At 24.2% G+C, this 20,495-nt stretch overlaps 3 protein-coding genes across 8 annotated transcripts; 1 reads left to right on the forward strand and 2 right to left on the reverse strand.

The window, feature by feature from the left end:
• Positions 1-9: 9 nt before the first annotated feature.
• Positions 10-3,418, reverse strand: LOC108002501 (uncharacterized). Its single transcript, XM_028669059.2, has 5 exons — positions 3,276-3,418; positions 3,101-3,193; positions 2,524-2,685; positions 2,217-2,454; positions 10-2,132 (listed from the first exon to the last, which is right to left on the reverse strand). The coding sequence occupies exons 1-5, from the start codon at positions 3,340-3,342 to the stop codon at positions 149-151; spliced, it is 2,544 nt and encodes an 847-aa protein (XP_028524860.2). The 5' UTR covers positions 3,343-3,418; the 3' UTR covers positions 10-148.
• Positions 3,419-3,845: 427 nt separating this feature from the next.
• Positions 3,846-17,219, forward strand: LOC108002500 (TBC1 domain family member 19). 4 transcript variants are annotated; one of them, XM_017064221.3, is made up of 19 exons: positions 6,284-6,403; positions 7,403-7,583; positions 7,939-8,151; positions 8,237-8,385; positions 8,496-8,682; positions 8,770-9,067; positions 9,264-9,519; positions 9,600-9,752; positions 10,781-11,149; positions 11,351-11,975; positions 12,219-12,332; positions 12,418-12,588; positions 12,679-13,117; positions 13,197-13,335; positions 13,409-13,615; positions 13,689-13,824; positions 13,885-14,018; positions 14,205-14,294; positions 14,378-17,219. In XM_017064221.3, exons 3-19 carry the CDS (start codon positions 7,992-7,994, stop codon positions 14,384-14,386), a joined length of 3,636 nt encoding a protein of 1,211 aa, XP_016919710.1. In that variant the 5' UTR covers positions 6,284-6,403; positions 7,403-7,583; positions 7,939-7,991; the 3' UTR covers positions 14,387-17,219. The 4 variants fall into 4 exon arrangements, with proteins under 4 accessions (XP_016919714.1, XP_016919710.1, XP_061933514.1 ...); XM_062077530.1 differs by lacking the exon at positions 7,939-8,151; XM_017064223.3 differs by lacking the exon at positions 10,781-11,149 and having other exon boundaries at positions 6,287-6,403.
• On the reverse strand, positions 16,533-19,881 carry LOC108002469 (ubiquitin-fold modifier 1). Of its 3 annotated transcripts, none has more exons than XM_017064174.3 (4): positions 19,241-19,881; positions 19,018-19,074; positions 17,656-17,786; positions 16,533-17,581 (listed from the first exon to the last, which is right to left on the reverse strand). In XM_017064174.3, exons 1-4 carry the CDS (start codon positions 19,243-19,245, stop codon positions 17,511-17,513), a joined length of 264 nt encoding a protein of 87 aa, XP_016919663.1. In that variant the 5' UTR covers positions 19,246-19,881; the 3' UTR covers positions 16,533-17,510. The 3 variants fall into 3 exon arrangements, with proteins under 3 accessions (XP_016919663.1, XP_016919664.1, XP_028524870.1); XM_017064175.3 differs by having other exon boundaries at positions 19,162-19,857; XM_028669069.2 differs by lacking the exons at positions 16,533-17,581; positions 19,018-19,074; positions 19,241-19,881 and adding an exon at positions 17,993-19,007 and having other exon boundaries at positions 17,650-17,786.
• Positions 19,882-20,495: the final 614 nt, after the last annotated feature.

Genomic DNA, 20,495 nt, shown 5'->3' on the forward strand with positions numbered 1-20,495 from the left:
ATCACTGAATTTATTTATCATGTAATTTTTCATTGATTTCAATACTTATATGCAATATTCATACAACTGATTAATAAAAAATAATAAGTAGATAAATGATTAAAGTACTAATAAAACTCACGAAAGATATTGAATAACTATTATTTAATTAATCGTCAATAATAGTACAGTCATCTTCATTGCTGCTTTCAGATCCTATGGCAATAGATTTGTTGGAATTCTGTTCATTATTTGACGTATTTAATACACCAAGATTATCAGCAATAGAGAAATGTTTTTTTTGAGTTTCAATTTGATTTTTTAAATCGTCGATAAATTCATTCGCGGCAGTCTTTTTATCTAAATCATCGTTTATATTACTAACCATTTTCACAAGATCATCAACAGCTTTGCAGGTAATTGAATTTCCCCGTTGCGATTCATAGGATTTTAGATCGCTTTCCTTTTTAACAGAAATATTTGAATTACTGTTGCTTGAAACATTTGATTCCATAGTTCCTAACATTTCAGAAATAAATGGCGAATTAGCTTCTATTAAATCCTTTAACGATGTTTCATTTGGATCAGGTAACTCTTTAAAGTTTTCAGTTTGTATAATTCGAGATTTTATATTTTGCTTTTGTAAGAATTGAATAAAATGATCTTCATAATTTCCAAGTGACTTATTAATTTGTTTAACAGATGATATAGAAATATTTCTTTTCTCTGATTGTTGAGTCACCTTTTTCAATGCAAAATAGCTTATACATCGATCATAATCTTGTAATTCCATAGTATTTATTTGCACCGATTTATCTGCTAAGAGAGCAGAATGGTTCCCTACGGCTCGGTCTATAGTGTTTCTCTTTTTGAAAAAATTTATTCCATCGACCACGTTTGTAGTGCCAATCAGATCAGATGGATCCATAATGCTATATTCTATTTCGTTATCAATATTAGTGTCCGAATCAGATTCATTTGTACAAATCATATCAAGAGGTATTTCTTCACAATTAACTTTTTTACGAGTATTATTTTCACTTGAACAATGAATAATTCCTACTTTTGTTTGGTATCTTTTCCATCTATTATATTCCCGTATTATTCTGTCATTAATATATGCTAATTGAGTTATAGTATCGCGTATATCGCAATGAAATTGTTTAATTAAAAGACGAGCATCGTTTAATTCATACTTTTTAAGTTCCTCTCGTTGAGATGTCTCAAATAAACCTTGGAATTTAGTTTTTAGATTAACTAAAATATTATTGATCTCTTTACCATGAGGAAATAACCTTTGGTTTAACGTTTTTATATTGCGCCGCTCTTGTATTTCTTGTCTCTTTACATTATTATAATTATTTTTTGAACTTACAAGAGCAACAGGTACTGCTTTATTATTAGTAATAAAATTCTTAGAACGTGGAATTTGTGATGGACCAACAACTGCTATATCTTCTGAATCACTTTCAATCTCTATAATATTTGAATTTGCAGTTATACATGATGTATGCGACTCGGGTAAAGGGAACCGTGATCGACTTAATATATTAATGTTCTGATTAGGTATGGTAACCATTGGAGTTGGCGCAGAATGTAATGTCTGATATAAATTCATTTGATTCATTTGATTTAGTGAATTAGAAGTATGACGAAGAGGTACAATGGGAGTTGCAAGTTGTACAAATTTTGGATTTGTAACGACGCTTACGACAGATGTGCTACACATTGTTGATTGGCGAGCAATTGTAGAATTTACTCGACCAGGATATACTCGAGGTTGCGCTATAACCATACCGTCTCCATTAACAGTCACATTTTCACATTCAACCATTGTTTGCTCGCATGAAAGTAAAGATGGTAGTATTTCGTTATGATCCATAGTTGTATCATCTGATATTCCGCTATGATAATTATTAGATAGAGATGTATTATTTCCATCGGAAAACCTTACTTTTCGACCTCTTTTTTTACGTTTGGAAAGAACATTTGATACTATTTGCTTGGGTGTATACGTTTCATCATCTTCTTCTGAATTTGAACCATTTCGTCGACGCTTTCGTTTTCTTCTACGTGGACAGCATTTTGATTCATCAGTATTTATTTTTTCGTCTATTTCTTCTTGAGACATATTACAATTATTTTGAAATAATCTAAAAAAATTTAAACATATATGATATATATAATTATATTTAATCTTAAATATCTTTTTTATGTTAATTTTTAATCTTGTTTACCTATTCATTGTCTGAATATGTTGTAGCAAAGCCCAACAAGTTCCTCTTAAATTATATAAATCTCTGGGATCACAGACGAAGCATTTCCATTTTTCATCTGCTTCAATCTTTTTCCTCAATATAGGATCAAAATTTCTTTTAATACATTTGTAACAAAATGTATTACTACAAAAAGAGCAGCAATATAAATTACCACCATTTGCACACCATCTACAAAACATATCTGTTGCGTCATCACCTATAAAATACAATTAAAAAAATATAAAATTTGAATTAATTTTTGCAAGTATCAATAATAATATAATACCTTGTTCAAAAGTGCCATCTCCATAGAAATCTCTGCATTTTGCACACAGCAATGTATGTAGTACAGGATGTTCAAACATATTATGAGAATCTGCTGGTGCAGATCCAATATGTGCATCGCATGCTGTGCAATGTAATCTTTGAAAGCGTACTGCTGAGATCTCTGAATTATATAAATTTAAAATCATATATTTTCACATTTTTTTAAATTTTTTAAAAAATTTACTTTTTTAATTTAAAAATTTAATATTTATATTTTTTTAAAATTTAAATTTTAATCTTTGATGAAATATTTTTGCATTAGAAACAATATAGAAAATAAACAAAAAATTATATGATCATTAGATTAATATTGAAATTTTTTACTAAAAATTTCATAAAATAAAAAATTATTGTTAATACTCTAGAACATAACTTTTGCTGTTTTTTTTTTATTATTTTAAAATTACAATATTTTTTATACACAGTAAAAATATGACAAGTGGCATGCTGTATCAAATGATATTGTAGACAAATTTGTTGAAATAGCAAATTAACAGACAATATAAATTGAGTATATATAAATTTTATGAACTTACCATTGCCAAACATAAGTTTATAATAGCTACACTCCTCTTGAGAAATAGATACTGGTACATTTGTCGTACTTGGAAGTAGTTCTCTGGGAGTTACTGCAATATGAAGTAGGTTAGACACATTATATATTTCACGATATCTCGTACAAACTCGTCCTTTAAAACTCCACAATCTCACCATTTTCTTTACTGTCTACTTCCTTCACTTCATTCACTTGTACTTCAAGCATACTTGAAATATCCATTCTTGACGTGTTTCCGATCACGATCACGTCTAACGTTACGTTTCAAAACACAGGTTATCGCGCCGCCATTTTCCTGCAAGCGCACCGGCCTAAAATTTTGGCACGGGACGTTCGAACATTCAAAAAAATGTACATATTTCAAAGATAATACCCTATTTGTGCGACTCCAAATCGTTGTAGAGATAAAGAAACTTATGTTACTTTTAATAATCATTTTTATTAAAAGATTTCAATAAATGTATCACTTTTAGAAATATTTCTTCCTATAATTTAAAAAAGAAGTTTTTATAATATACACAAAATATTGGAAATTTTATAACGTATAAATCAATAATATAATAACAATTTTTAATTTTGAATATTCGATTGCGCAAATGTAAACGCAACTCACCCCTGTATTCATCACTGTGACTGCGGAAATGTATTTATTTACAAATGGCGACCACTTTTCGGATTTATTACAAAACAATTCGGACCAAATAGAAATTTTCAAAAAATATAAACATGACTGACAATATAGAAGAATCCAAACATACTGAAGAATCCAAAAAAACATCGTTAAAAAAATCTGCAGAAAAATTAACAGAAGAAATACAAAGTATGGCTAATTATAAAAGTCTTTATACTGAAATTCAGGTACACACAAAGTATCCAATCATACAAAAATTTTTAAAAACAAGAAATTTCATATTCATTTACATTTTAGAAAAATATTTATTTATCATATAAGAAAGAAATTTTAATTATACTTTGATTCAAAAAAGCAATTACAATTCGAATTCGTTTTTAATACAAAAACCGGAAATACAAAATATTCGAAAAATCAAAAACACAACTAATAATTATTACTTTTGTTTTTTTAGAAACTCGTTGCTTCTACTGCAGTAAAAAGAGAAGATTTTAAAAATACGTTATTAGACGCATTAAAAAGTAATGGTTTAGAAACAGAAATTAGAAATACAGTATTTCATTGGGTCAGATCGCAAGTATATATCATTTTTATTAAAAATATTTTTTTTAATGAGAATCTTTAATTAAATATTTTGTAAGGGTTCTTTATCTGCTGCATCAGAATCAACCACGAACGAAGTGGATTTAACTTATTTAAAAAAAGCTCAAATTCAATGGGAGCGTAGAATACAAAAATCTTTAAATTCAACATGCAATGAATTAAATGTGCCATTGGCACGTATAAGACCAAACGCAGATCGCGAAGAACTTGCTGAAAAATGGAATGAATTAAGCACTTATGATATTGGTGATCTTAATATTGATTTATTGAATAAAAATTCTAATAAAAATGTAAAAAAAGCAATTATAATAAATTTAAATTTTCAATTTAATATTTAGATTTGTCACAATATAGACCTCTTTACGCCCCAAAAGACTTCCTGGATGTGCTATTTTCTATTCGAAATCCTTTCTTTAAAAAACAGCCGTACATATTTATTATTTCTTAATAAATATTTCGTAATTTTTTTCCATTTTAATAAAAATAATTTTTCAGAGATGAATTGAATTGGGAATTCAGCCACATAGAAATTCGCGTAAAAACACTCATGCAACTGGTATTTTTCTTTATTATACTTTTTTAAAAAATAAATGTATTTAAATTAATGTGTATAAATATTTAAATATTACACTATATTATATATTAAATATTACATTATATATACATTATATTATATTATTACATGATAAATTGTTATCATTATTATTTTTTGAATAGAGATGTTTGTATGTGGAATTGGCAAAAGGTATGCCATTATTAGGAGTGAATCCCGATATGCCAAGTTCAGAAAATTTTGCAAATCTAGAAGAAGAAAGAATTTACATTGGTGAGAAAATATTAAAATCGAATCATGCTCCAATTGCACAAGAATTTTTGAAACGTGGAGCACCTCGAGCTCTTCGTGGTCGTCTATGGTCCCTTGTGCTGGGATCCGCAGTAAAACAGAATGTAAAAATTCCATTATTCTATTATATAAAAAAAAAGAAAAATAGAAAGAATTAAAATTTGAATATTTTTTTAGGATTTAGAATATTATGAAGAATTAAAAAATATGGTATTACAATATGATATTGTTATAGATAAATTAATAATAAAGGTAATAGATCTCTTTTATCATTTTTAAATAATTTCTTTTAAATAATTTCTTTTAAATAATTTTTATTTTTTTTTTTTTATTAAGAATTTTTCTTAAATTTTTTTTTTGATTATTTTTATGATTTGTTTTTTATTTCAGGACGTGCAGCTAACAGCTAGAAATGATGATCAATATTTTGTATTTGAAGACGTTTTATATAAAACAATGTTATGTTTTTCTCGTGATTCGGAAGTATTAGCACCTGTTACAACTGATAGAAGTGCTGGAGGTCAAGTAATACATGCTGTTTTACAAGGAAAGCCAGCCACTTTGGAAAATACTCTAGTTTTTCCACCAAGTGGTGTGATTCCATTTCATGGCTTTACGATGTATGGTACAAAAACTAATTTGAAATTAATATAAAAAAATTTGTGAAAATTTATAGATATTTAAACAAAATTAATTGATTTATTATTAAAATATATATAATTTAATATTAATTTTAATATTAGCTACACCGTTTTGTTACTTATATGACGATCCGTGTGCAATGTATTATACCTTTCGAGCTTTTTATTTGCGGTATTGGTTTCGATTGCACACCGTTTCTAGCCACGAACAAGGTATTGTAGCATTGTGTTTGCTCTTTGAGAGATTACTACAATGTCACGAACCTTTGCTTTGGATTCATTTTAGAAACATTCATATACAACCGTAAGTTTAATTTATATTCTATATTTATACCATTATCAGAAATAATTAATGCTTTGAATAAAATATTTTATAGGATTAGAATTGTTTTTAAATGGATCATGAGAGGTTTCAGTGGCCATTTGCCACCAGAACAATTGCTTTGTCTTTGGGATCTAATTTTAGGATACGATTCATTAGAAATTATCCCTTTACTTGCAGTCACTATATTAAGTTTCCGAAAAGAAAATTTGATGCAAGTCAATAATCAACAAAGTGTAGAGGTAAAATAATTATTTCGTTAATTATTTATAAGAAAACTCTGTTATTAATTTTTTATTTTCAGGCTGTCTTGGCAGATTTATCTTCTTTAAAGGTTGTTCCATTATTGCAATTGGCTTTATTAAGAGAATAATATAAAATGAAAAAAAAAAATAAATGAAAATTTAAAAATTTAAAATTTAAATAGGAATAATCTTTTCTTTTATGTTGGTGCAAACTGATATCTTTTTTTCATGATTTTTTTCATAAATAGCTATTATGAAAATTCAAACATAACATTAAATATAAGTATAATATATGAAAAACTGAGTAATTTAAAGAATACATAAATTTTTTAACATTATTGATTTCATCAGTGTTAAAATTATTATCACTTTCTTCACACATTATTATCGCTGGAATAACGACCAATATTGGGCCTGTACTTGCAGCTGATTTCGGAATGTAACTGCACATATACATGGTAGCTTATAAATACGAATGTATGTGTGTTCAATAATAAAAATATTCTATGAATGTGTGTCTTATAAACAATTTAATAGAATATAAAATTGAAAAAAGTTTAATTTGATAAATGAATTTATTTATTTTAGTTTAATTTTAATAATTATTAATATAAAATTAATTTTATATAATAGATATTCAAATTGTTATTTTTTTTTATATATATTTTACTATATATTGAATTCAAAATATATTTTTAATTATTTATTACTATACATTATTATTATACATTATTATATATTATTATTATTATTATTATTATTTAATTATTGTAATATATTCCTTTAAAATCGCACATTTTAGAATATTTTAAATATTAATATTCTAAATATTAAAAAGCATTATAAATAATATACAATAGCATTATAATCATGTTTCGATTAATATAAATTTTTATTATAATTCGAGACTTTTTATTTTTTGTTTAAATATTCTTAAATATTATTTTGTTAAATATTCTTTTGGAACACATTATATAATTTGCTTGTGATTGACAGAGATAGAAGAAGTCTCTTGGAGGGGGACTTTCCTGTTTCCGCCTGTCAGCCGTAGACTGCTAGAAATCAGAGACGCCTATCTGCCATCGTCGTTGTGTTTATAATAGCTGATTTTTTGCTGAATTTAATTCTTCATTAATATTTTGTGAAAAGCGTGCAAAGCCACGCCGAATAGAAACTTGTGAGTAGAATACATCAATCGATTTTACTTGTTTTTATTTTAAAAATATTGACTGTTATTGTTATTACTTGCGAAGTTGCAACAAGGGTGGGGTGATTCTCACCCCCAAATTATTAGTCATGCATAGTTTTATACTAACTTGAAACTTGAAACTTGAACTTCATTAAGTTTTTTCTATATATCTATAATAATAATTAAAGTAATAATAACTTATTTAATCTTGGAAATATAATTAAAAAATTTAAACATAATAAAAATATTTTATTTTCTATTTTTAAAAATTTTTTTTTTTGAATAGTGTATAAATTAAAATACTCTAAAATAAATAATTTATATGTATTATTATTTTTATTAGATTACATGATTTAAGCATAAATTGATCTGAAAGTTATAATTGAAAACGTCAAAATGGCTTGGCGTTTTAAAGCATCTAAATATAAAAATGCAGCTCCTATTGTTCCTAAACCAGAAGCTTGTATTAGGGACATTTCAGTTGGTTCCTATCAAACTTATGGCAATAATATTACAGCATCTGCTGCATTTATGGCATTTAATGTAGATCATAATGGTATATTTATGTCTTTATATAAGATATATATCATATTTTTTATATTTTTATATTACATTCTTTTTGCTTTCTTTTTTTAAATTAGGATCTAATCTTGCTGTATTACCATTGGAAGATTATGGAAGAAAAAGCAAAACTATGCCTTTACTTCATGCTCATGCAGATACAGTAACCGATATGGATTTTTCTCCATTTCATGATGGTTTATTAGCCACTGGTTCCCAGGATTGTCTTGTAAGTCATAATATTTTAAAAATGTTTATCAATAAATTATAAATAATTGCATAATTATTTATATTATATAATTAATTATATTATAAATTACTATAATTTTCTTATTATAGGTTAAGCTATGGCATATTCCAGAAGCTGGCTTAGAGGAACCTTTGTGTAATCCTGAATGTACATTTTCTCATCGTCAAAGAAGAGTGGAAGTGGTGTGTTGGCATCCTTCAGCAGAACATCTTCTTACAACAGTATCATATACAAATTTATCTCTATGGGATGTGATTTCACAACAAGAATTATTTTGTAAATAAAAAATATCATATTTCAGTGCTAGATAAAACATTTTCTAATAATTTTTAATTTATATAATATTACTTTATTATGTTACAGCTAATAATGAACATACAGATGTTATTCAATCTTTAAGTTGGAAGCAAGATGGTATACTTTTAGCTACATCTTGCAAAGATAAACAAGTAAGAATCATAGATCCTCGTGCTTCTACTTGCATTGTCAATTCCTGTTCCAGTCATCAAAGTATCAAAGATTCTAGATGTGTTTGGTTGAATAACAGTGATAGAATACTCACTACAGGATTTGATGCAGCAAGATTAAGACAGATTTATATAAGAGATTTGAGGCATTTAAATGAACCTGTAAAAACCTTAGAATTGGATTGTAGTACAGGGTAAGAATTGATTAATAGTTTATTTTCTGAAATTATTTTATTATTTTAAGAATGTCTTAATGATTTTTTTTTTAAATAATTATATCATTCTATAATTAATATTTTATAATATTTTATAATATTTTATATTTTATAAATTATATAATATAAAAATATAAATAATATATAAAAATACAATATAAATTATATTTCACAGTATTCTAATGCCTCTTTTTGATCCTGATACAAATATGCTTTTTTTGGCTGGAAAAGGAGATACTACTATTATGTACATGGAAGTTATGGACAAAGATCCATTTTTAGTTGAAGGTATTCGTCACAGTGGAGAACAAACAAAAGGAGTATGTTTAGTGCCAAAACGAGCACTAACTGTGATGCAAGCTGAAGTTAATAGATTATTACAACTTACTTCCACTATGGTAATACCTATTATGTATCAAGTTCCACGAAAAGTAAGTATACTTTAAAAATGTAATTAAGAAATACTATAATGTATTTCTTAAAATTAAAAATTGTGAAATTTTAATTTTAGACATACAGAGATTTTCATGCTGACATTTATCCAGATACAATAGGATGTGTTGCACAAAATAACGCAGCAGGTTGGATTAAAGGACATAATATGTCTGTTCCTAAAATATCTTTAGATCCTGCTAAGAGAAATAAGGGGGAAGAATCCATTACTGTAAGTAAATACTTCTATGTTTTTTTTAGCATCTTTAAAAAATGTAAAAAACTTAAAATGTATAAAATATAGTAGAATTTTTTCTAATAAATATAGAAAAATATTGATTAATTTTATTAAAACTTATAATTTTTTATGATGTGATGTTATTAAATTGCACGCTTATCATCATCATTTCATTTTATTATCCTTTTTGCTATTGTGTTTGCCAGTTTGAAATAAGTTTTTAAAAGCATTTTTCTTTCTATTTTTGTACTGTGTGATGTTCTATTTATGTTTAACTTTTATTATAGATTAATATTAAATAAATACTAGCAATGTATCAGATAATGTAATTAATTAATGGAAGTTTGATAAATATATAATTCAAATTTATAAATTATTGTTTTCTGATACTTTGCTGATTGTATATTTATATACATAAGTACATAAGAAAGTAATATAGAAGTAGAACATAATTTAAATATTTTTATTACTTATATTTAGAAACTTCTTTATGCATTTTCTTTTGGCTGATAATGAATACGTTTCATTTTGCATTATTTAATTTCATTTCCTCATGCTCTGTGTATATTTTTTCACATTTCAGATATCCAATGTATGTTTTATAGTTTATACATTAGCACCATTCAAAGTGTTATTCCTGGCACGTGTAATTTAAATGGCAATTGATGTTCTGTAGCTTATTATATCAGCGTAAGTAATCTTAAGTATGCGCGTAATATAGCTCTTGTGTTTTTAAGCAAATGCTTCAATATATTCTTTCTTTTTGTACATATTTGAATTATTGAATCTTTTTGTTATGCATAGATGTAAAAACAAAGTAGGAACTTTGATATAAAAAGAAATTATCGTGTTTTTGTTGTTTTTTATGTATTTTCTACAATTGCAATGTGCAGATAATATACAATGTTACAATCTGCAATGTTTGTAGAAATTTTATAGCATTAATGTAAAATAAAAATTTTGAAAGTGGAATTTATTGATGAAAATAGTTTGTACCATTAAGGAATTTACCATACTCTTAGGTACATAAAGGAAACTTAGCAACACTCAAAGAAAATGAACGAGAAATAAAAATAGAGCAGAAACAATTGAAATCCATAACTATTGCTGCATCAAAAGTTTATATAAAAACGCAAGAAGAGAATGACAAAGAATTACTATCTGAGGATGATATTGAAAAATTAGAAGATCCAAAGAAAATGGAAATTGAAGATGATAAAAATAAAGTACAGAATGGAGGTCAAATGATTCCACCAAAACCTTTGCCAAGGTCATCAAGAACTAATAGTATTTCCGAAGATGAACCGAAGCCAGTCGCACGTCCTCGAACATCGCCAAATATGGGCTCAGTAGTTACATCCGTGAATCCTAATGCGATTGGGGGATATAAGGTTGTAATCTGGTATAAGAAAAAATAATAGCGTTACGAACAGAATTTTATTTAAAAAAAAAATGTTCTACTTCTGTATGCTTGATAATATTCTTCTTCACTATTTCATTTTTCTCATTATAATTATAATATCATCATAAATAATTTATCATGAGATTTTCATTTAAAAAAAAAAATGTAATTTTATTTTTCATTTTTTTAGCCTCGACTTGGACCAAAACCGTTTCAAGCAAAATCAGGTAGTCAAGAATTTTCTTTTGACAAGATTTTTTCGGTTCCTATTGCTCCAAATAATGACACAAATGGTTATCAAAATGATTTAAATAATCAAATAGAGAATAATATTGAACCAGAGAAATCACCATCATTTAATAATGAACGCATCAAAGAAACGGAAAATGGGAAAAGTGATTCCAGTTCTTTAGAAGAAGATGCAAATTCAAGTGATTCTGGTTACAAACCAAAAACACCAAGTACTGCAGAAAGACGCAAAGTTTTTGAAATAAAGAGTAAAGATGAATCACCAGAAAATGAAGAATTAGGAAATTTCGAACGAGGCAATACAAACAGAAATTCTATTGCTGAGAGAAGAAGACTTTACGAAAGTCGTTCTGTATCTGTAACTGATGGAAATTTAGCAGAGAAAGCAATGGGTTCGCCAACAATGTTGAGACGTAGAGATTCCTTTAAAACCAAAAGTGAGGTAATTAAAGAAGATGAAGTTAAAAAAGTTATTTCAATGTTGCGGCAGCAAAGTATGGATCCGCGATTGGAAAAAGTGGATAATTCTGTGACGCCAACGCCAAAGAGAACATCAACTGTATTTGGTAAGAAAAATATAAAAATTTTTTATGAAATATACTTAATACATTTAAAATCTAATAAAGTTTAAATTCAATTCTGTTTTATTATTTAACTTTATTATCATTTAATATTCTAACTTTGTCATGTTATCTTTTTGGCTTTATTCTTTCTTCTTATTAATAATTTAAAATCATTATTTGTTACAAAAATTATAGTCTAATCATTACAGTATATATTGTTGTATTAATTATGTTTATTATATATAGGTAGAGTATCAAAATTTCGACATTTAAAAGGTACACCTGGTCACAAATCTACTCATATTGAAAATATAAGAAATATTAGTCGTCAAATATCTGGAGAATGTGATGGTTTTCATGGTAATTTGTATAAAATATTTATACATATTTACATATATATATATTTATATATTTATTTTTAAATTGAATTAACATGTGATTACAGCTAATTCCGATCGCGTTGCGGTACCACTTAGTGGACCAGGTGGCAAAATAGCAGTTTTAGAATTGAAGAAAACCGGAAGATTACCAGATGGTGTAATGCCAGCATTAGTACATGGTGCTACTGTAATGGATTTTCAATGGAATCCATTTGATAATCAACGATTAGCTGTTGGTAAAGAAACTATTAATATTATTAAATTGTTAAGATATTTAATAATAAAAATATTTATTAAATAATATCTATTATTATTACTTATAATAGCATGTGATGATGGAATGATTCGGTTATGGGAAATACCAGAATCTGGATTATTAGAACCAACAAACGAACCAAAATATATTATAAAGGCTCATACTGATAAAATATATTTAATTAAATTTCATCCACTAGCATCAGATGTTCTTGCATCAGCATCTTATGATATGACTGTGAAAATTTGGGATTTGACGCTTTTGTCATCTTGTGATACAGCAGTTGCGAAAATAACACTAATGTGTCATACCGATCAAATTTTTAGTCTTGCATGGTCACCATGTGGTCAATATCTTGCAAGTACATGTAAAGATGGGAAATTACGAATTTACAAACCAAGATCTAACGATGTACCAATTAAAACTGGGAAAGGACCTGTTGGTACTAGAGGTGCACGAGTTATATGGGCATTGAAAGGACAATTTCTTGTTGTATTAGGTTTTGACAAGTATATACAGCATTAAGTACTTATAAAATTTTTTAGAATCATTAAGCAATAATTTTTTACTATCTATATTTTTTTTTAGAGTTTCGGAAAGACAAATATATGTTTTTAAAACGGATAATCTTAATACACCATTGACAACAGTTGGATTAGATGTGTCGCCTGCAATTTTAATGCCATATTATGATGAAGACAGTTCCACACTTTTCTTAACAGGACGTGTAAGAATATCATTTCTTATTAAGTTATTTGAAATAACAAAAAATATTTTTTCATAAAAAAATATATTTACAGGGTGATTCTACAATATACGCTTTTGAAGTAACAGAAGAACCTCCATATTGTTGTCCACTTAGTCATCATCGATGTAGTACTTTGCATCAAGGTTTATCATTTCTTCCTAAGAATAAATGCGATGTTGCTAGTGTAGAATTTGCATCAGCATTAAGATTAACAAATAATACAATAGAACCTTTGAGTTTTACTGTTCCACGTATAAAGGTAAATTTAATACAAAGTTAAAACTTCTAAAAAAAAAAAAAAAATAAATAAATTAATTTTAACTATCTTTTAGAGTGAATTATTCCAAGATGATTTATTTCCACCAACTAAAATTACATGGAAACCAACTATGACTGCTACTGAATGGTTTAATGGTGCTAACAAGCAAGCATATAGAATAAGTCTAAAACCACCTGGCATGGACAACTGTAAGTAAAAATTAATAATTTTTTTTTTTAATGTTATAAGTATTTATGTTTTATGTATAGTAACTGAAAATCAAGGACAAGGAATAGTTACAGCACCTATTGTAAAACAACAATCAACAACACCATTTTCTGTATCTGCTCAATCTTTCAATAGACTAGGATGGAATCCTGATGTGAAAGCTAAACAAGAAGAGGTATTTAAAAATAATTCAATATAAATGAAATGCATATAGTATTATTATGAAAAATATCTATAATATTGTTATTAAATATAAAAATCTCATTTTAATTGCAAATAATTATCGTTTATTTTTTAATAATTTTTATTGCAAATAAAAAAATTATTAGAAGAAAAATTTGTATTAATATGTATGTGATAGATCCAAAAAACTATGAGTAATTTTGTGGGTGATGTAATACAGTGCTCCTTGGAACAAGATCACATGGAAGGTGTAGAGGAACACGAATGGGTGGGTAAATAAAATAATTTTTATAAATAATTTCAAACATATATAATTTTTATATATTGATGATTTAATTATTTTAATTACAGGATGAGTAAAAATTGGTACCGATAGGTAAATAATCATATAAAAAAAAAAGGTAAGATGAAATAAATTTAAATATAACTGTTTGAAACATAACTTATTTATAAGTTAAAAATCATAATATAAACAAAAATATTTCAATAATTAATATCATACATGTTGAGAGATATTTATAATTGCAATAATATTATAATTGCAGTTTTAAAAAAATTTTTTATTCCTTTTTATTTCCTTTTTTATTTTCTTTTTTAATATTGAATTTATCATATAAATTTAGTTTGAAAAATATAAGGGACTAAATATTAAAATATTTTTAACTTTATTAATATTATTTTTGTGATTTAATTCTTATAATTCAGTAAAAATCCTTGTAAAAAATTTGTAATTCTTTTTATAAATAATTTTTATTAATTGTCATTTTATAATTTTAATATTGAAGATAAATGCATAAAATGAATATTATAAGAATACATTAAAAATTTATATTTATAATTATTGATCAAAACTTATCAGAATTTGACAAAGTTTTGATTATTTTTACGATTTTAAAGTCATCAATATTATCTCAAAATATATTTTTGTGAAAATAATATCTGTGAAAATAAATCTACTGAATAATTTTTTTTTATTTTTAAAATTTAAAAATATGTTATTTATAAATTTTATGAAAATATAGAAAAGTTCAGTGTATTAGAAATAAGTATTGCGTAATGCATGAATAAATTTTTAATTTCTTTCACAAATTATTTTTAATAATTTTTTGTAACATAGATATACAAAATCATATTTGTTAAAATTAAAATCATTTGAATAAATATTTTTTGAAAAATTGTTTAATATTTCTAAACAATTATAAATTAATATTATTCAACAAACACTGTTCTTTTCTTTTGTTAAATATAACAATATGTAATAATTCATAAAATAATTAGTTTTGAAAAAATTATATATGATTTATATAATATAAATGTATCGTATCTTTTTTTATTTAATATTATGAATGATATTCTTAGTACATATGCTACTGTAATGTAATCATCATACGTGTGATACTAGCGAACGATATTTTTTTTCATGAATCGAAGGTCAAAAATTTTTACAGAATATCGTAATACACACACGCACAAAGATAAATAATAGAAAAATTACATATTAGTAAATCGTCATTTAAGTAAATTAATATTTACTTAATTAATACTTATATAGTATAGTAAAATATATACTCGGTAATAACAAATTATTCAATGATTCTATTGAATATAACTAATAAATTAATTTTTATATACTTTCAATTTCAACAAAATATTTGTAAAAAAAAAAATTACGATCAAATTCGAAATGTATTGTACTTGAAAACAATTTTCCAATTCATTATGCATGTATGATTAAAACGTAAAAGCGTAAATTCCATATTTATTAGTAGTCAGAAAAAAAAATTTTAGATTATAAAAAGTGTAAAAATGCCTATTTTCTCTATATAGTATATACTGACTTTGTATTTTTTAATAGTTTAATATTAAATAATAAATTAAGAGAATAAATAAAATAATTTATCATTTTTATAAAATATATTCGTTTACAATTTTAAATATATTCTACTCCATTAAATAAACATTTTTTATCATATACTAGAATGATATAATCATCTTGAATGATAGTTTTTCATAACTAGAAAAAATATAATAGCGTTCCTATTCGTGCGATTGAAACTTTTATATAAACAATATTATATAAATAAAAATAAACATAAAGATCCCTCCATTTGTAATAATTTTTAAATATGTCTACAAGCAAACATGGAATTTACGCTTCCATGTAATCACGCACATTTTATACCTTTATATTAATTTTATATTACCAAACATCGATAATTTAATAATCATATATAAAAAAAAATAAATCTAATGGTGCTGTGTTATTTCGACAAATTTTAGTCTGTAGTTATCATAAATACAATAATAAAATTAACAAAAAACATGATCATTATTCAGTTTGCTCAATGCTTTAAAAACAAATAACATTCCAATTTTGTATTTTATCATAAGAATAAATAAAATTATCATTCACAAAAAATTAAATAGGTGCCAAAAGTTTCATACAACAATTAAAAGAAAGAAAAAAATATTTGAATTAAGTTCTTTATATAATAAACTAAATATATTAAGCATTTAAAAAAAATATATTTTTCTCTGAATTTCTTACATATGTATTACACATTTATACCATTTTTAGAAATATAATGTTTTCTTTCGTAGATCAAAAGTAACGATAAAACTTTTATAAATATCGAAATGAAAAAAAAGCGAAAAAAAACAATAATACTTTGCTGAAAAAAAATATATAACTGCTAATCGTCCGCAATTCACATTTGTATGTTAAATAATTATAAATATTCAAATATTCTAAAACTAAGAAACGTCATTGTTGCATATTTTATTAACTATATTTTTATTTACTATTATACTTTATATATTTGATAAATAAATTAGAATATATATAGAAAAATTATATAAAAACAATATCTCGAAAAATTATTTTTAAAAATTTTTTAAATTTCTAAATTTTTTTATAATATTTTAAAATAAAACAATAGATATAATAAAATTTCAATAAATGGATAAAATTATCATAAAATATTGTTAATTTTGATAATTATTCAATAATTAATATGAATTTTCGTTAACTGTGATTTAAAGATCTTATTTTAAAAAATTATTTTGATTGCAACAGGAAGTTTCTTGGTAATATTGCGCTATGACTGATCGCTAAGTAATTTTATCATGTAGTAATATATCTTTGTATCGACCTTATACATGTATTTCACTTATAAAATCTTTTTATCAAATATATGTATCTAATGTGTTTTTATAAATTTCCTTCATATTATTTGTAATTTAATTTTAAAATAAAAAATTATGAATATTTATAATTTATAAAAATTATTAATACAATTTCATTGAACAGTACAATTTATAAAACTTAAGGAATTAAATAAGGTTTTATTTAAATTTTATATGAATCAAATTTTATATGAAAAAGTAATTTGTTTTTTCTGTTAATGAAAAATATAACAAAGAAATAATTCATATATAAATGAAAATTTTATAAACAATGAATTCTTATTGAAACTTGTGCAAATTATCTACCATATCCAACTCGATCTCTAGGAATTAATCTCAATTCAGATCCATGTTTAAGAAAAACGTTTCCTGAAATTAATTATATTAACATAATTGATTATTTAATATATTTCCTATATTTTTCTATAATATAAAAAATTTACCTGCTGTTTGTTGTGGATTGATACCTATTCCATCATCTGTGATTATTGCAGATGTTGATGGAGATACTTTGAATTCTTCTGCAGCAAATTTTAATACAGCAGTAAACGGAGTGTTATCTGGTACACTAAGTCTGCAATTATAAATATATAATACTTATAAAATCTTCAAAAATCTAATTTAATTTAGAAACTAAATTAAATATTGACTTTAAAAAATGAGAGTTTATATAAATAATAAATAAAATAAATAAAAAATAATTAATGTAATTAATTTTATATGAACTCTCATTTTCCTTTAATGATTAAAAAAATTATGATACAAAGATTATGCTATTACCATCCAATATCTTTTTCAATTTTTTGCCATATTGTACCATTGGGATGTGTTTTTACTAATTTCATTCTGTTGTATATTATATCTGAAATTTCTGTAGGACCATGTAATAATATTTCTACTATTTTGACAAGATGTTCATATTTAAATTCATAATTCGATATCCAATGATTTTCAATTTGTTTCATATGACGTGCAAAATAAAATATACTATCAAGAAAATTTGTATAAAGCTCTGGATTTTTTTGCATAAAATTCCAAAGTAATGTTTGTTTTATATTTATAAAAATTAAGCAAAGATTTGCATCATTTTGAATAAGCTTGTTTGATAATAGTTGAACTATTATTTGTTTAATTTTATTGTTATTATCTAAATTATCAGCAAATTGAATTAGTTTTAAATAAAAACCATCATCAAACATTTTATGAATACATTGTAAAACTTCATATTCATTATTGCCAATTAAAAATTCCCAAGACATAATTAAAGCTTCATCTTGTATATTTGAAGCAGAGATGTCCAATTTTTCAAAAGAATCTATAATTATATTTGTACATATTCCATTAATTAATATATTTTTAAGAAAATTATTGAATCTATCAATGCCACAATATTCAATGTATAATTTTAAAAATTCATCTATAATATCAGTTGAAATATTAGTATCTTTCAAATATATTTCTAATAATTTATCACAGGCATATTTCAATTCAGAACATTTATATAAATTTGATCTACCTTCTTTCAACCAATGACTGTGAAGATTATTATCAAGTACATTTTCTTTCCCTATTTCATATGCTTTAGCAATTGTAATTTCAATAAATTGAGCACACTGGAAAATTTTTATAACATTTTCAGTGTTTATTTCTTCGCAAACATTTGAATTCTCTATGAATACAAGAAACGCATTAAACATTTTCAATATTTCGAGAAAATCAAGCTCTGACATGTTCATATTATTTTATGTAAACATAAAATATGTTTTAAAATTTTAATGAAATAATAAATCACATCATAAACTTACACTTTAAAAGGAAGTTTTGGATCAGATGTCAGAGTTATTTTAAAAGTAACTTTAGACCTGTAACAAAATAAAATTCTCATTATTAGTTATCAAATTGAATCATAATCTTTATAAAAACATATGTTTATAGAAAACTGTATACACATTTTAGAATCATGATAGTTTGTCTATAATCTTTTTTTTATGTTATCTTTTTGAGGATTTTGTAAATCAGAATACGTACGCCATAATTATATTTATCAATAATTATTAAATAGTATTTTGTCAAAAAATGAATTATTCATATATATATATTTCACTTTGAAAAAAACATTAACCTCAATCAGACGTGGAGTATTTTCTACTATGCAATGTAAGACATTCGACTCAATCAGAATTGCCAGCATGCGGAACAAAATAGCTGATAATGATATAAAATAAAAAAGTAAGAGAGCAATATATATATACCATTATATTATATGATTTCGATAAAGAAATCATTATGATACGATATGATATGATAAATCTCATCTTATAATAACATAATTTTATTTAGAATTTTATTAAAAATTTCATCTCTTAACAAGGGATTTTTTCTTTCTTTCAGCATCTTCATGATTTCATATAAGCATTTCATCTATGTTATCTATATTATCTTTAGTATTTAATATCTCTTATTAAAAACACCATTACTGAGTTATAAATCATAATCATTTTTCTTTTCTCCTACTACTTTCCTTTTAAATCTTTCAAATTCTATAAAAAAAAATATACTAATCATACATATAATATAATAATACTGCTACTCTCCTTTTTTACATCACTGTCGACCATTTTGTCTCGTATACTGGCAAGTCTGACAACTCTGCATTTAACATTTTACATGAAATAAGCGGTATATAACGTGTGTATAATACACATATGTAAAAATTAGATGTTATACTGTTAAAAATTTTCTTAAATTTATTAAAAAAAAATATTTAAAAAATCTTACTATTTAAATAAATAACTAGTAATTAAAATAATTATAATTTATTTTATTAAAATTTAAAAAATGTATTACATATATTTATAAAAGAAATCAATGATTATATTGTAATCAAAAATTTTCTCATTTCTATATTATTATATTTTAATACAAAATATATTATATAATATTTATAAATAAATATTTCATATATTTTAATAAATTTTTTTTAATAATGAATTTGAAGAAATTTCAATAAATTTAATGAAAGTATTCAGAATAAAATTAAGAATTAATTTAAAAATATAATGAGTTCAATTCAATTTTTTAATTTATTTGATGTTATTAATCTTATTAATTTTAATGATTAAATAATGAAAATTGAAAGATAAAAATTTTTATAATCGAGATATTTAAATGTATTAAAAATATTCTTTAAAACTATTCGATTAAAAATGTTATACCTTATGTGCCTATCTTCATTATGATAATATATAATTTTTGCAATTTATGATGTATATCATGTAATTCA

Source organism: Apis cerana, linkage group LG7, assembly GCF_029169275.1.
Source record: "Apis cerana isolate GH-2021 linkage group LG7, AcerK_1.0, whole genome shotgun sequence".
NCBI classification, from domain to species: Eukaryota; Metazoa; Arthropoda; class Insecta; order Hymenoptera; family Apidae; genus Apis; species Apis cerana.

Bases quoted from the DNA above. Each gene is read 5' to 3' on its own strand.
- LOC108002501 (XM_028669059.2), bottom strand. From the start codon at position 3,342: ATGGATATTTCAAGTATGCTTGAAGTACAAGTGAATGAAGTGAAGGAA. The intron at 2,455-2,523 runs GTATTATATTAT...TGTATTTTATAG, and splicing joins AGATGGCACTTTTGAACAAG to GTGATGACGCAACAGATATG. The intron at 2,133-2,216 runs GTAAACAAGATT...AAATTTTTTTAG, and splicing joins CATATTCAGACAATGAATAG to ATTATTTCAAAATAATTGTA.
- LOC108002500 (XM_017064221.3), top strand. From the start codon at position 7,992: ATGGCTTGGCGTTTTAAAGCATCTAAATATAAAAATGCAGCTCCTATT. The intron at 8,386-8,495 runs GTAAGTCATAAT...TTCTTATTATAG, and splicing joins CTGGTTCCCAGGATTGTCTT to GTTAAGCTATGGCATATTCC. The intron at 13,616-13,688 runs GTAAATTTAATA...ACTATCTTTTAG, and splicing joins TTACTGTTCCACGTATAAAG to AGTGAATTATTCCAAGATGA.
- LOC108002469 (XM_028669069.2), bottom strand. From the start codon at position 18,948: ATGAACATGTCAGAGCTTGATTTTCTCGAAATATTGAAAATGTTTAAT.